This window comes from Tiliqua scincoides, chromosome 2 (genome assembly GCF_035046505.1).
Source record: "Tiliqua scincoides isolate rTilSci1 chromosome 2, rTilSci1.hap2, whole genome shotgun sequence".
Taxonomy (NCBI): Eukaryota; Metazoa; Chordata; class Lepidosauria; order Squamata; family Scincidae; genus Tiliqua; species Tiliqua scincoides.
In genome coordinates this window covers 230,927,742-230,944,074 of record NC_089822.1, presented here as the reverse complement: position 1 = coordinate 230,944,074, position 16,333 = coordinate 230,927,742, and the positions used below count along the sequence as shown (strand labels likewise).

Genomic DNA, 16,333 nt, shown 5'->3' with positions numbered 1-16,333 from the left:
AATTGTTTTGTAGTAATGTCTTTTGATAAGGGAGCACTTTCATTCTCTCTCCAAAATCATATTTTTCAACCAAATTTTTAAAATATATGTTTTTGAAGATTATAACAACCACAATGACGATTCATAGAATGTTGGAGGTTAGCTAGTCTGACTCTGCCACTCAGTGATTCTTGTTCCTTGACATACTAAGTGGTGACCCTTTCAGATACCTGAATTTTAGATACAATTACTATTGTAGTAGAAGAGGTCTGGGAAAGATGCTGCACCCATTGGCAGTAACTCATTGGGAATTGTGTGCCAATAATGCTATTGGCTATGTTAGTGATGATTCCAGAATCCAAGGAAAAGCTATATTTATTCTTCCTTCCTTGCCTTTCTTGATGAGGGTGACCCCAGGTATAAGATTCCTAGTTTTTGAAGGAAATTGTGTAAGAGCTTGTACAGAAATGGTTGTGAGCCCTTTGGGGATAAGAGTGTTTAGTATGATGAGCATTTCTGAGCCAATGGAATAGAGCAGGATGTAAATCAAGTAAGAGTCAATTTCTTTTGAAACAAACCCTTTGTCATATTAAAACAACAAATTCATTTGGCCCTCACATACAGAACTTAGCAATTTGTTCCAACCCACATCCAATGCATATTTTATGTAATCAACTTATTTAATCTGAATTGGGCATTTTATTTATTTCACAGGCTTTAGGTTTTTTCTTTTCTCGCAGATCAAAGAGGCTCTATTTTTTCCCCAAAATCTTCTCAGCAGCTTTCACTGTATGAAATATTTATTTTAACATTACATAAGCCATTTTTTAAATTCAAAGACAAATAGAACTAAATCTGTAATCCTATACACAATTTCCTGGGAATAAATCTCATTAAAGACATTTACTCATTAAAGATATACTTCTGAATAAACCTGTATAGGATTGTGCTGTTACAACTAAAGTAAACTAGCAATTTAAGGCTGCAGTCCTAACCACATTCCTGAGAGTAAGCCCCATTGAACAAAATAGGACTTACTTCTGAGTAGACCTGGTTAGGATTGTGCCCTAAGTAGTAGAACAACCACCAAAAACAGTTGGGCACAGAACAAAATGGTTTATAGGGAAAGACTTAAATGTGCCTTAAAAACTTAAATGTGCCTTAATTAATTAATTAAGAATTAATTAAGACTTAAAGACTTAAATGTGCCTTCCAAGGCAGGGTGCTCTAGAGTCACCACAGAAAGGCACTGTCAACATCTTTAGAGCCAAACTCTAAAGATTTATTATTACTAATAATAAATGTTAGTAATATTTATTACTATTGTTCTTTAAAGTTTTATTAGTTGATTTTCTGGACTGAGAGCATCAAAAAGATACAAAAATAAGCCAACAATAGTACAGTTTACAATTAGTTTAAATTATCTTGCTGCTTCCATCTAGTTAGGAATTTTATTTTAAACATCAGCAAATAACAGCCCTTTAGTTCCAAGGGAGGGGAATAGCTATAATAATACCTTTTTCCTACTGGTGGAGGCTATGTAGAAGTCATCAAGAACAGCACTATTCTGTTTCCTGTGTGTTAGACAATGAATGGATATGGGGCAAGATTACATTCACTGACCTTATTTGACTGCCAAATCTACTTGTGTATGTGTGATGCAGTATATTCAATACTGAATTGCCTTGAAAGAATTTGGTTCATACTGAACACCTGGATGTTTTAGGCCTTGTTGTGCTCAGACTCATGTGCACTTGAGATTCTAAACCAGTGATTTTCAATACTTTTCATCTCATGGCACACTGAAAAGGTGCTAAAATGTCAAGGAACACCATCGGTTTTTGACATTTGACAAGGCGCACTGCATTGCTGATTGGGAGCTCCTATTTCCCCAATGGCCTTACTAATAAATGACCTTCCCCCAAATTCCAGTGGCACACCTGTGGATCATTTGCAGCACATCGGTGTGCCACAGCACATTGGTTAAAAACATCTGTTCACTATGACAAAACCTAGCAACACTGATTTTTAAAGGTATATTGTTCAGTTATTGTGCAGGTAGATTTCTGGGGATCAAGGTTTTCATAAATGTCCAAGCAAGTCTTGGACCACTCACTGAGGAAATTAAGCCTTGGCAACTGTCTGACTATAGATATATTTGGTTCTTTTAGGAACTCTTATGTCAGACTTAGGCATCTGTGTACGAATACCTGGGTTCACAGCACCAATATTCCCATTGATAAAGAAGAAGAAAAACCTGTAATGCTTAAAGTAAGTACTATAATTAAGCTATGGCTCATTCCTTCCTGTTACCAACAGAACTGCTTGAGGGAGGAAATGTAGCAAGTCCCTGCTGATAGCAGTTCTGCTTTAGAATGTTGAACCCAAGCAACGTGCTGTTGATAACTTCAGTCATCAGTATGAGCTAGTGCAGGAATATAACGTGATAGATTGCACCTTTGGTCAAAAGAAACCATGTATTTCAGAATACCCTAAAAATAAGGGCACTTCCTGCCAAAGGTTTTTATGTGCTTTGCATATGCTGATATCAGCAAGTCATATATGAGAGCCTGTAGCTCTGTGGAAATGCACCTACTTTGGTGGCAGGAGATCCCAGGTACAATTCTGTCAACATCTTGTAAGCCAGAGGAAAAAATCCTTTCTAGTATTTTGGAGAGCTGCTGCCAGTCACTGGCAATAGTGAGTAGAAGGACCAGTGGTCTAACTCAGTGGTTCTCAAACTTGTGCTGTGAGCCAGCTCATTCCCCGTCTCTGGTCTCACAGCCCACCACCAGAGGTGCAACAGCCTCAGGATGTCCTCTAGAGGCTTCTGCAGGCCTCAGAGGCACCTCTGAATCCAACTTCTGATTGCGTTCAGGGAATCAAAAGTGACCTAGAAGTCACCTCTGGCGGTGTTCTGAGACTCGCTGAGGCCTCTGAAGGCTGTCCTGGGCCTGTCACACCTCAGAAGTGGCCTAGGGTCACATGAGTTTGACTCCATTTTGGAGCCAGATGGAGGCAAGGACGAGTGGATGGGTCCAACTTGCAACCCAGCTAATGGGTCGCAACCTAGAGATTGGGAAGCACTGATCTAACTCAATAGGAAGCAACTTCCTGTGTTCCTATGAGGGTTGTAATGATTCTTGCACTGATTGCTAGTCTACTTGGTTAGCAACAGGATTAGTAAAGACTTCTCCCTATTAGTACAACATTAAGTCAAGATATCTTCCTAAAAGCATTTTCCCCATTATTTTCAGTTTAGTACTTTAGTCAAATTGGGGAAGCGACAGGTCACCAACAATTTTTGCATCAACTGAATAATAGCACAGTTGTCATGCATTAATAATTGTGCAGTTGTATCATTTTGTTTGTGCCTTGGGAATTGATGACTGTGGAGTTGCATTTACAATACAATACAATACAATGCAACTCCTATCTAAATCTCTATAGTTATGTTTCTTGAATTTGGACATTGTTTCCCTTGCAATTTAAGAATCACTCTATTGCGATCTTTTTATATATCAGAGTGTGACTAAAATTTCCTTGGCTTTTAGATTGGTACCTCTCCTGTCAAAGAAGACAAAGAAGCTTTTGCTATAGTACCAGTTTCTCCTGCAGAAGTTCGGGACTTGGACTTTGCAAACGATGCAAGCAAAGTGTTGGGTTCTATTGCTGGCAAACTGGAAAAAGGAACAATAACCCAGAATGAAAGAAGGTAAGGGGATCAGAATGCAAGCTTTCAAAGAGAAAAGGATGCTTTCTAACATCAAAAAAAGTAGCTGTCTTGTACATTTTTCCCCCCAAATTAAATTCTCACTGTAACAATCCTCTTCAAATTCCTCCAAAATCCAAAACTGGAATGTGAAACATTTAAATGCAATGCACTTATTTGGTACTTGTACAGGCTGGTTTTGCATTAACGTTTCGTCTTCAGTATGTGCATTTTTCTTTGTTGTAAATGAGTAGCCTAAATAGTCATTAGAGGGTTTGATGGTATTTTTATTATTCATGGTTACATTTTAGATTAATAGCTAAGTTTTATTTTTATTTTTTATTCTCTGTAGGTCTGTTACAAAGTTGCTGGAAGATCTGGTATATTTTGTTACTGGTGGAACAAACTCCGGACAGGATGTTCTCGAAGTGATGTTCTCAAAACCGAACAGAGAACGGCAAAAGCTAATGAGAGAGCAAAATATTCTGAAACAGGTACAGTGAACTGAGAGCCTCTGATGTTGCAGAGGAAATCATTTTTGGGGGATGAGGGGCTGAATGATATAAGGGATAGATTGATCGCTCCCTTAACCAAAATCCTGATCAGAACCTAAGGTTCCATTTTGGAAATGTTTCCTGAGTGGATCCAGGACTCAGTGGCAAAGTTGTGCATGCCCAGAATGGATTCTGGAATGGACTTACCACTCCCCCAAGCAATTCCTCTCAGTTGTATGTGTGTGACTCTAACTCTCATTGAGTTATTCCCCCGTTTCAGTATTTAATGACCTTTTGGCTTCACAATAAATCTAAATCAAACTCTGTACAGCTTATAACAAAGTATACTATCACTTATAACAAAGTATAAAACTTAGACAGGATTACAAGTAGAGTGACAGCACAGCTTAATATAAAATACAGAATAGATCACCGGATGCTTATAGTGTTTTAGTTCAGATACTCTCCATAAAATGAATTATTATTATATCATCAGAATATTATATATTCCTTTTCATCAAAGTTCACAAAGAGCTTTACATAGCAGAGTAAATAGCACTGTCAAATTCATTTTGTTGTATTTTGCTGCCAAAGACGGTCCACTTTTATGTTGTATACTTGTCTTGGTTGCTCAGTAAACAGTATGTTTTGGCTGTGTACAGTCATGAGTTGGGGGTGGGGGAAATATTGTGCACAGTGATTGATTTGGTCAGTGGATTGATTTGGTCAGTGGACCCAAGCTTCACTTAATTCTTGGGAAACATCCTAACAAAAAACCAGGATTGGGAAATATATCCTATCAAAGTATTTCTTATTAGGGAATCCCGCTTCCTTGGTTGAAAATCAGAGGTGCGGGATAATAAAGAAGAAGTACCCTGGAAAAGTTAGGGAGTCAGATGATATGGGCACACCAGAGGTATGCCCTCAGAGGGGGAAAACCTGAGAGTAAAGCTTCTGCACTGTTTGCTACAAGGGCTCTTGGGGTTCCTGCAGAATCAGGTAGTCTTCCAGAGATTGAACAGCAGTGCAGCAAAAGGAACTAGCATGGCTTCCACTATGACAAAAGCCTTGGGTTGCAGAGAGTGTTCTCTCGTTTGCCAAGATCAGTGCCACAATATACATAAAACATCTTATATGTGTGAATTCACTAGAGAAGTCAGTAATGTTAGAAGTTGTTAGTGGAACAAGAAGAAGGGGGAGGCAAAGAATGCACTGGCTTGGTACCGTCAAAACAGATACAGACATCCAACAATTGAAAGAAGCTGTGCATGACAGGGTAGCATGGAGAACTCTCGCCTATAAAGTCGCCAAGAGTTTAGTCACCAGTGTTAATGCCTTTATTTTTTAATTTCTCAGATCTTTAAGCTGCTACAAGCCCCATTTACAGACTGTGGAGATGGACCAATGTTGAGACTGGAAGAACTCGGGGACCAGCGGCATGCCCCTTTCAGGCACATCTGCCGTCTCTGTTACAGAGTATTGAGACATTCTCAGCAAGACTACAGAAAGAACCAGGTTAATAAGGGTTATTTTTATTTATTTATTTATTTATTTATTTATTTATTTATTTATTTATTTATATCCCGCCTTTCTATCCAATGAGGACACTCAAGGCGGCTCACAATTAAAAACATATTAAAAACATAATATACATATATAAATTCATTAAAAACAAGAAAACACAGTAAAAGCCTGGATCCCAAATTAAAATTCATTCAGAAGGAAGAGGGAAGAGCTTTTCCTTTTCCCATTATTGGGAAGATCTTGGTGTGTACCTGCCAGATTTAACCCTAAAGGCTTACTGATTAGTCTTGAACCTTTAACACATTCAGACCTTTGCCTTTAATAGTAGTCTCTTAAAAATCCAAGCTTTCTATCAAACGGTTCTCTCATTTGTGCTCACATAGCTGGAAAGGACACATGGTTAATCACATATTTTGGACTTCATCTGACAAGTGGACAACTGCTGTATATCATGGGACGTTTAGAGATGAAAGCAACGATGTTTTGGTGCTACAGGAAAAGGCCGATGGCTTAATGAGCATTTGTGTGCAAGTACCGTTCTTGAATGTGTCACGTATGCATCAGTTGAGTTGTGGTTTGCAGTCCTGGCTAGTGCAAGCCAAACTTTGCAGATCTGGATGCAACAGCAACCTGTCTTCCTCAATTTGGTAGGAGGAGAAACTGGAGTGCGCAAAGGAGAGAAGAAGCCCCATGAGCAAGTCATGTCTAGGCATTGCATTTGAACAGACTTGGCAGCTGTTGCGACAGACATATGCTACAGATACTGCTTTTCAAAATGGTCTTTACTCCTAACAACAAATTACTTATGATAACTGTCTCGAACTGGCATGTCGGCCCCCAAAGCTCTTTATCCAGCCTACATGATGATTGGGCCCTCCCAGTGCCACCTTTTCAGCAGTGCCACTTCTGACAAGGCTCTGGGAGGTAGAGATGGAAGGAAGCCCCAGGAGGCAAGGAACACTGAATGAGAAGACCAAGAGGGTTGGAGAGGGAGATGCTGCCAAGGTGTTAGAAGAGCCCAACTATCATGTGAGCTGCCCACTTGTGTTCTTGGCTGTTCTGTCACCTGGGGCCAGGAATGCAAATGCCATCCCCCCCCCAGACCCAGAAGTAATTGTGATGATGGGATGACGTCACCATGGTTACTTCCAGTACAATCAGAGCAGTTGTACATCGCTCTAAGCAGTCATCCACTATTCCTGCTTTTGTTTTAAAAGTGAAAGAGGTAGGTGGCTGCTCAAAGCTCAGAAGCACTACTCTGAGTTTGTGCTGTGGGCCGGATTGCTGCAAGGCTTGCAGGAGTACCCAAGAGCACTTGTGGATTGCAGGAGTACCCAAGAGCACTGTCCCCTCAGTTTTGCTAGTGGGGCTGCCCTTTTGGCAGAACCGTTTCTGCCAAGGTGCAACATCACAGCATCTCTCCACTGCTGAGCTGCGAAATCATACCTTGGCACTGATAATTGGGCCCTCGCAGCATGATAATTGGGTTCTCCATATCTTGAAAATATTATCAAGATTTGTCTATTTTCTCTTCTCTCATTTGCAGCTAATGAGTTCCTTGTGTGACAACATAGTGCCTATTTCTGACCATCATCTGTTCTAATGACATCAGCAGGCACCATAAATGTTATTACCGTAGATACTCACGTATAGTACATGAAATTTTTGCCAAGTAATCAACCTCCAATTCTCAGTTCGCCTTATCAATCAGAGGGCAGAGTCTTTCAACTCTGAACAGTTTTGGTTCTTGCTAAAGCAGGCTCATTTGTTTCTGTAGCAGCAGTTTTCAGCCGCTGTGCTCACGACCAGATGAGGCAGGCAGCAGCCCCGCGCATGACTGCTTTGACTCTCACGAGGCATGGGGGGGGGGAAGGAGCAGCCGCTTTGCATCTCCTGCTGTGAGCAAGAGGAAGGCTGCAACCTGATCCTCCTTTACCTGGGAGTAAGCCCTGTTGACTATTATGGCTGCAACCTGATCCTCCCTATCCACAGCATCTCCTGATATGAGCAAGAGGAAGGCTGCAACTGGATCTACCTAGAAGTAAGCCCTGTTGACTATTATGGGGCTTACTTCTGAGTAGACACGCCTAGGATTGGGTATAAAGTCCCTTGTCTGCCCTGCCTGCTGACTGGGCAACCAGAAAAGCCTGGAAGAGGTCTGGACGGACTGAGAACGAGGGAGCCAGGAGCAGGCAAGCAGGTACGAAGCCAGTGAGTCTGCTGAGGCTACCAGCCTAAGAATGGGCTGGCTGAAGTCCCTTTTCCTTGCCACAGTTGCCTGCAGCTCCCCAAATCGACCCTCCCTGCCTAGCCTTTGCCTTTCAGAGGAGGGGCGTTGGGCCACAATCCATCCACACTTTCCTGGGAGTAAGCCCCATTGACTATAATGGGACTTACTTCTGAGTGGACATGCCTGAGCTGGGCTGGGCTCTCAGGTTCCTCTCCGACCCCACTTTCCTGGGAGTAAGCCCCATTGACTATAATGGGACTTACTTCTGAATAGACATGCCTAGGATTGGGCTTTTTTTCTGAAATACAGGAGCAGGCAATGGGGGGGAGAATGTGAGGCAAATGATTCTGGACCTTTGGAAGGCATGGATCAGTGAGGGGAGGGACAGTAGGAGAGGTGCTAACTGCAGTTATGAGATGGGGGAATGTGCCTGAGGGAGGGTGTGGGGTGGGGGAGAGGAGGAGAGAGAAGTGCGGATTGCCTGCTCCTGTATTTGAAAAAAAAGAGTGCAACCAAAAACCCAATCCTAGGTATGTCTACTCAGAAGTAAGTCTTCGGTAATAACCAAAGTCCCCCCTAGTCTTTGGTTGCAATCCTAACCACACTTTCCTGAGAGTAAGTCCCACTGAACAAAATAGGACTTACTTCTGAGTAGACCTGGTTAGGATTGTGCCCTTTGTTGTGTAATGATTTAATTGTATTAATTATATTAATTAAAAATTGATTGTAATATAGTAATTAAATGTAAATAAAAAACTGGGAGTGTGCCTTGACAATTTTAGTGCCTTGATAGTGTGCCGTGAGCTGAAAAAGGTTGAAAATGGCTGTTCTATAGAGTAACTTTCCTGGGAAATTCAGCCAAGATTAACCTTTTATTCTCCTCCATTCCCTTTCGCTGCTGCAACCTGGTTCTGCTTGGCAAATGCATGTGGCAGAAGTCTTTTTTTTTTTTTTCAACACCAGGATGGGATCCTCCATCAGAAATTCAATTCAGGCTACAATTCAATGCACTTAAGAATTCATTTACTTAAGAATAACACCCATGGAAAGCAGTGGGTCTACTTCTGAGTAAAAAGGGTTGCAAATATATGCAGCTGCATCTCTCTGCTGTGAATTGAATTGCACACTCCCAGTTATATATTCTGGGTTGTATGTTGTACATGGAGCTTCTGGCTTAACACACCAAACAACTTAAAGGTGGATTTGATTCCTGGTTCTCCTGCAGTGGTTCCCAACCCTTTTCACCTGCATATCCCTTGGCAGCCCATTTCCATAAATTGTACCCTTCATATTAGCAAAATGTGTGTATTTCACAGTGTTTTCTCTTTTTATCTGTTTGAAGAAGACTCTGCCTTTGCACTGTTTTGCACCAGAAGTGTGCTGAGAAATTCTGGGTGATGGATCACTTTTTTATGTTTCAGCTTTTATATTGTGCTGGTTTTCAATCACTGTTTCATACATGAATTGATAACCGAAAACTAGCTATTAGTGGGGCTTTCACAGTCAACTAGCTACCTCCCTTCCTGCCTTGCTGGTCCTTGCAAGGCATTCTGGAGCACGACCTGCCTTTTTCTGCCATTATTCCATTCTTTTTCAAGTACCCCTAAAGGTCCTGTTGAGTGTCCCTGGGAGTACATGAAGACCAGGTTGGGAACCACTGTTTTACTGGTATGTTGTTTACAGTGCACTTACTCCGATAGTGTTTACAAAATGGTGGTGAAGACCAGAATTTAAAAAGAATAAAAATGTATCTTATGATCTTTTACTATGTTTTTAATAATTAGAGACTACAGTTCTTAGGTAATAATTAGTGGTAGGCTGTTTTTTCAGAATCTGGCCTTGGGCAAAATCAGACAAAACTATAGTCAGACACCTACCTAAGTTTAACCGCCGACTTATCCGAGGGTCATAGAAAATTTCATGATTCAAGACCTGCCCTTGACTTATCAGTGGGGTCAACTTATGTGCGAGTGCCTGTGGTGAGTTTAACACCCCCTGGTCTAGAGGTTAGTTTAACACCTCTGGTCTAGAGAGCCTTCATGTTCAGAGGCAGTATATAACTAATTACTACTTATTTGGGGAGCTACAGAGAGAAATGGCTCTTGTTTTCAAGCCATTTCATATAGAACTTTGTTCTGATTCAGCAGGGTTCCTTTTATGTACTTGCATCAAGAAACCAACATAAGTCTCTCCCTGTTTCCTTCCTAGGCTTGAGATTTCAGGGTGAAGTTATCATTTTTTCTCTCTCCCTCCCTCTCTAATTTTTAAGGAATACATAGCCAAGCAATTTGGCTTTATGCAGAAACAAATTGGCTATGATGTCTTGGCAGAAGACACCATAACAGCATTGCTCCATAACAATCGCAAGCTGCTGGAGAAGCACATCACTGCTGCTGAGATTGATACTTTTGTTAGCCTTGTAAGAAAAAACAGAGAGCCCAGGTAAGAATGTGTGAACTTTTCTCTTCAATCATCTGTAAACTAAAAGCATTGAGGGTGCAGAACTTGCCCTATTTATTTCAGTGGGCATTTCCATGTTGTGATTTCAGATGTTCACAGAATTTTGGAACAACTTCCTTCATGCTAGAATTTTTTGCCCCTCTTACTTGCTTGTACAACAGTTGGCACATGCAGTCAGCAGAACTGGGAAAATTTGGCACGAATTGCATGTTATTTAACTCTCATGCAAAGACTGCAAAGAGCAGTGATGAAGCACTGATGAACTTTCTCTCCATGTCCCAACTTGAGTGAAGCAGTCCATACTTGGTATAGTAGCTGAATGTATCCAATGTGTTGGTTACAAGGCTCTCCTGGTGCTTAAACTTTATTTCTTTAGGCAAGGGCAGTGGTTCCCAATCTCACTTGGCCTACGACACCCTCTTCCAGCTCTGGACCTGGAAGTAAGTGCTGATGGTGCAATGATGCACTGATGTGATGACATCAGCAACACTTCTGATTTGCACAAAAAAGTCTCAAAAATAATGGAAAAATGGTCCAGGGAGGGCAGGTAGGCCCCTCTACAGCTCCACAGAGAGCCCAGCCTGTCAGTCCAGACCTCCACACAGTGCTATAGCATGTCACATCACATTTGCACTTCTGAGCAGCTCAGACAATACAGATTCCACACTGCCCCCAGAAACATGACGCCCAGTTTGGGAACCTCTGGATAATGGACTTGCCAAAAAACATTTCTAGAATTTCTGAGAGATTGGGAATCCCTGGAAAAACTGATCAACTGATCTCTTCCCATTCTGAGCCAACTGCACTCGTGATGTAATCCCAGGATGTCCTCACAGAGTGGTATCATGGTATGTAACAGTGCTCACAGCTGTAAGGTGGACTTCAACAAAACCTACTGGAAGGGCCATTTTGTGTTGTCATCTACATTCTATACCTTCCCTAATTCACATAAAATGAGATTATATCAGATTTTGAGGGATCTACTACCCTATTTCTATTGTGCATTATAATGTCATGATGCAGCTTAGCAGGGTGAAGTCTTGCAGCTAACTTTGAAAATGGGTGAGCATCTGTTTCATGAGAGTCATGGTAGTTTCAGTTTTGTAGAATCAAGGGATATTTTAAAATTGCCATCAGCAGCGTCTCGGTGAGCTGGATGTGGCCTGTAAGTTGTGTGTTAGAGTCTTTAGTGCACTTGTTATTTTTCCAAATATTTTTGTCATCTTTGTCACTGGTCATCTTTTGTCATCTGATGTAGCTTGAAGCATTGTGCCACGTTTGATAGGCTTTGGTTTTTCCCTCCAATAGGTTCTTGGATTACCTTTCAGATCTCTGTGTGTCTATGAACAAATCTATTCCGGTGACTCAAGAGCTGATTTGTAAAGCTGTGTTGAACCCAGCAAATGCGGATATACTTATTGAAACTAAGTAAGTCTTATGATAACTCTTTAAATGGTGTATGCTGCCTTTCCAGTCAAAGGACGGCTAGGCAGTCCTGAAGGATGCCATGTCTGTTGCTATCAAAAGCCATTAAGAGATCTAGCAAAATAAGGAGGGAACAGCTCCCTTTGTCCAGTTATTGCAATCTATCATGGTGGTTTCAGTCTCTGAAATCAGATTGAAATATATGGAGATATGACTGCAGCAATATGTGCTATTTACTCAAAAGGAAAGGTTAAAAACAAGCCAGTGATGGAGGTGTCCAAGGGAAGCTTGCCAATCTTCATTTTACCTAGTTGGCACCTTGTGTATTGTAAAGAAATGTTTGATCTCCTTTACACAAATGGCCATATTCTTCTTGGTAGCTTTAATTAACCAAGATGGGCAAGGACTGAGAGTACTTGACTTCATTCTGTTAAGATCGTGGCCACTTTCTTAAGCTGAAAATAGGATAAGCACATGAGATAAGCAGAATAGGATAATTTGTAAAGATTTTTCTGCTTATTAGGAAGAAATGTATTGCAGCATTCGGTGCACTTCCAAAGATAGCTAAGAAAAGTAGTTTCCAATTTGAAGAAAAGCAGGGAAGACGTAGATTTATTGTTGGTGATGCTGCAAAGACTGCTTCTTAGTTTCTTCAATCAGCATGTCGTCATCAGTATCTCTCAGATTTGTAGCATTTATAGGAGATTGCCATGGACCTAGATCTGGTGAATCGAATTTAAAACGGACAAGTCCTATGGTGCATAATTTGTACTGTTCATTTGATTTCATGATAGCTGGTAGAAAAACAGCTGACCTGATTTATGGAAGATAATGACATAAGTAACACTTGCACAACTTTTTTAGACTGGTCCTGTCTCGATTTGAATTTGAAGAGTTAACATCTGGAGAAAACTCATTGGAGGTTGGTGAGGATGAGGAAGAAGTCTGGTTATTCTGGAGAGACAGCAACAAAGAGATCCGCAGTAAAAGTATCAGAGAGCTGGCTCAGGATGCTAAAGAAGGGCAGAAAGAAGACCGGGATGTACTCAGCTACTACAGGTTAACACCGCAAGCAATACTTGGCTATGGCAGTGTAACCTGAAGTGTATAGTGAACCAACTCTAAAACTTTTTGTAATGTTAGTTTATTTCCAGTGGACTTGTGGGCTATTTTTACAAATCAGTAGAATTGGTGATTTTCTAGTGATAACTTTTGGTGGGAGGTAATCTGTGATGAGAAAGATCAGACCAAGATATGTGATGGCAGTTTCATACTACCAAGTTGCATTTTTAGGTTGTTATGACAAAAGTGGTAGTGTGAACTTGCTCCTGTAGCTTCTGATCCTTCTGTAGTATCAGCTCATGAAAGCTGTTTGGAGACTTATGGTGAGAAGTACAACTTGATTTCATACTGGTTACATACCAGTCATCTGGTACATTTTCCAAAGGAACATAGGCAATGGTGTTGAATTACAAAGTGTTTATAGAAAGCTATGGGGTCCAAAGTCCTGCCTTTACAAACTTACAGTGCAGTCTTGTGCATATCTACGCAGATGTAAATCCCATTCTGTTCAGTGGCGCTTAATCCTAGGAAAGCATGTTTATAACTGCAGTCTTAATTTTCCATGTCATATGTATTTATACCCTTGAGCTCCTGAAGTAGATTTACTGCATCAGAATATGTGGTATTGTCTTGTCCTATGTATTTCAGTCCCACATAAGCAAAGTGATACTTTTGTTCCTCTTGCTCACCTTCCTAAAGGTACCAGCTGAACCTCTTTGCTAGGATGTGCCTTGATCGGCAGTATTTGGCTATAAATGAAATATCTGGCCAGCTGGATGTAGACCTCATCCTTCGATGCATGTCTGATGAAAATTTGCCGTATGATTTGAGAGCTTCTTTCTGTCGGCTGATGCTGCACATGCATGTTGACCGTGATCCTCAAGAACAAGTGACACCAGTGAAATATGCACGACTGTGGTCAGAGATACCTTCTGAAATTGCAATTGATGAGTGAGTGTTTCATGACTGAATCATTCTTATTCTGTAAAAACTGAAGATTCAAGGAGCCTTCACCACCCTCTTTAGGGGTTCCCCAATTTGACCTCTGAAAACATCTAGAAGTTCAGTATGTGCACATGTATGCATGCACTTTTGCCTGTTTTGTTAAATGATTTTTGGGAGCACGAATATGTGCTCTGGGATTCCCAGGATTCAGCAAGGCAGATCTATACATTCAGCATTACTTTTTAATATCCATTCAAGTTATAAAAGTTTCAGAACGTCAGTATCGATGCTGCAGGAAGAAATTTTGATTTCTCAGAGTGTTACTTTCTGGTTAAGGCTTGAGTTTGTATCAGTCTGAGTTGATGTTCTATAATTAAAAATTGTGAATGTGATTACTGAAAATTGGTTGGGTGGGGTGCTCAGCTGTCCAGTCTGAGCCTGACACAAATTGTAAGGGAAGAAATGAACTGAATGGCATAGATGACAGAAGGTGCACGGAGGAGCAAGTTCTCCTTTTGCAAGTTGGTCATCCACTTGTTACCTCCTCTCACTGGGGTGGGGGATGTAAAATTATCATTTGAATATTTAGTTGCTCCTGCCCAAACCCATTGAGTTTTCAAGAACTTATATTTGCCCTTTTCTTCCATGCATTTACAGGTTTAGCCTCTTTCAGTAACCTCTGATAGAACTTATACCTGTTGTGACATAATGTAAGGTGTTTCTGCACAAGTGGCAACTAGTGACATGGACCAAAGGAAGGAAAACGTAGATGTTATGAATGGGGGGTAGGGAACTAAATGTGGTGTTCTCATTTGTAGGAGCAACTGTGGATATTTAAATGTGACATGTCATTTGGACAAGCTACTTTACTTGAAGCATGGCTTGTTTCCTCTTAAACTTTTGTGGGGAAAGTCTGTGTATTCACTAGTTCAGTGTTTCTCAAACTGTGGGTCGGGACCTACTAGGTGGGTCGCGAGCCAATTTCAGGTGGGTCTCCATTTATTTCAGTATTTTATTTTTAATATACGAGGGTCGCCCAGAAAGTAATGCACCACATTTTTTTTCTTCAACAATCATTTATTGAACACAATGAAACTTACACACAAGAAAGAATGATGTTTCTTCTACACTCCCTATTTTTCCACATAATCTCCGTCCAGTTCTATGGCCTTCCTCCAGCGAGACACAAGGGCATGTATGCCCTGTCGGTACCACTCCTTGTTCTGGTCACGAAGCCATTTCTGCACTGTACGAATTACCTCTTCGTCATCCTCAAAATGTCTTCCGCGAATGGCATCCTTTAATGGCCCAAACAAGTGGAAGTCTGAGGGAGCTAGGTCAGGGCTGTAGGGTGGATGGGGTAACACAGTCCAACCCTGTTTAGTGATGTGTTCTGAAGTCCTCAAACTTGTGTGAGGCCGAGCGTTATCATGTTGAATCAAACATTCACCTGGTTGTTATGGCGCCGAAGTCGCTGGAAGCGCTTCTTGAGTTTGGTTCATGTCTTCACATAAGCTTCAGAATTAATGGTGCTGCCTCTTGGCATCACATCAATGAGTATGACGCCCTCACAGTCCCAAAACACAGTGATCATGACCTTACTGGCGGAAGCAGTTGCTTTGAATTTTTTCTTCTGTGGAGATTGAGGATGACGCCATTCCATCGACTGTCGTTTTATTTCGGGCTCAAAATGGTGAACCCAGGTTTCATCACCTGTCACAATCCTGGACAAGAACGCTTCCCCCTCATCTTCAAAACGTTTCAGCAACTCAGAAGAAATGTTTTTTCTGAGAGATTTGTGGTCCACCGTAAGACAGCGCGGAACCCATCGTGCACACACTTTTGAGTAATCAAGAGCACGGATGATTGCATCCACACTTCCTTTGCTGATTGACAGCTTCAGTGCCAACTGCCTAGTCATTATGCGTCAGTCCTCACGAATGAGCACATCAGCAAGCTGCGTCTTGTCAGGTGTGACAGCCGTGGATGGCCGCCCCGAACGCAAATCTTGGAGCTCTGCCGAACCGCCTTCTAATGGCCTCACCCTCTGTGCCCAGCGACTAACCGTACTTCTGTCGATTGCGGATTCTCCATAAACTGTTTGTGAATGTTCCCAACAGTTTCCTTCTCCGCAATGAGAAATTCAATGACGACACGCTGCTTGTAACGTACATCACTTACAGACGCCATTTCGAAACACTGCTGCAGCTACGCTATCTGTCTGAAGAAACCAAAAATTTGTGTGCGCACTCCTGAAAATTCAAATAATGTATATCTAAAGTTTCACATTCGTACCATTACTGTAGGCTGAGAGAAAAAATGTGGTGCATTACTTTCTGGGAGACCCTCATATTAGACTTGATGCTGCCATGTTATGCGACTGCATTTGGGGAACTGTGCTTTTAACAGCTTACTATGGATATGCTTGTAACAATGATAGTCAGTGGGACTCACTCCTGGGTAAGTGTGGGTAGGATTGCAGCCTAGGATTGTTAAAAATGT

At 41.4% G+C, this 16,333-nt stretch overlaps 1 protein-coding gene across 1 annotated transcript in view; it reads left to right on the top strand.

Moving 5' to 3' along the window:
* The window catches only part of ITPR1 (inositol 1,4,5-trisphosphate receptor type 1), a 281,488-nt gene that overhangs the window by 116,077 nt on the left and 149,078 nt on the right, over positions 1-16,333 (top strand). Inside the window, exons 13-20 of the mRNA XM_066617382.1 lie at positions 2,151-2,250; positions 3,534-3,694; positions 4,044-4,185; positions 5,542-5,700; positions 10,209-10,381; positions 11,708-11,827; positions 12,689-12,883; positions 13,586-13,837. Coding sequence (XP_066473479.1) covers positions 2,151-2,250; positions 3,534-3,694; positions 4,044-4,185; positions 5,542-5,700; positions 10,209-10,381; positions 11,708-11,827; positions 12,689-12,883; positions 13,586-13,837 — 1,302 coding nt within the window. The remainder of the gene's footprint in view (positions 1-2,150; positions 2,251-3,533; positions 3,695-4,043; positions 4,186-5,541; positions 5,701-10,208; positions 10,382-11,707; positions 11,828-12,688; positions 12,884-13,585; positions 13,838-16,333) is intronic.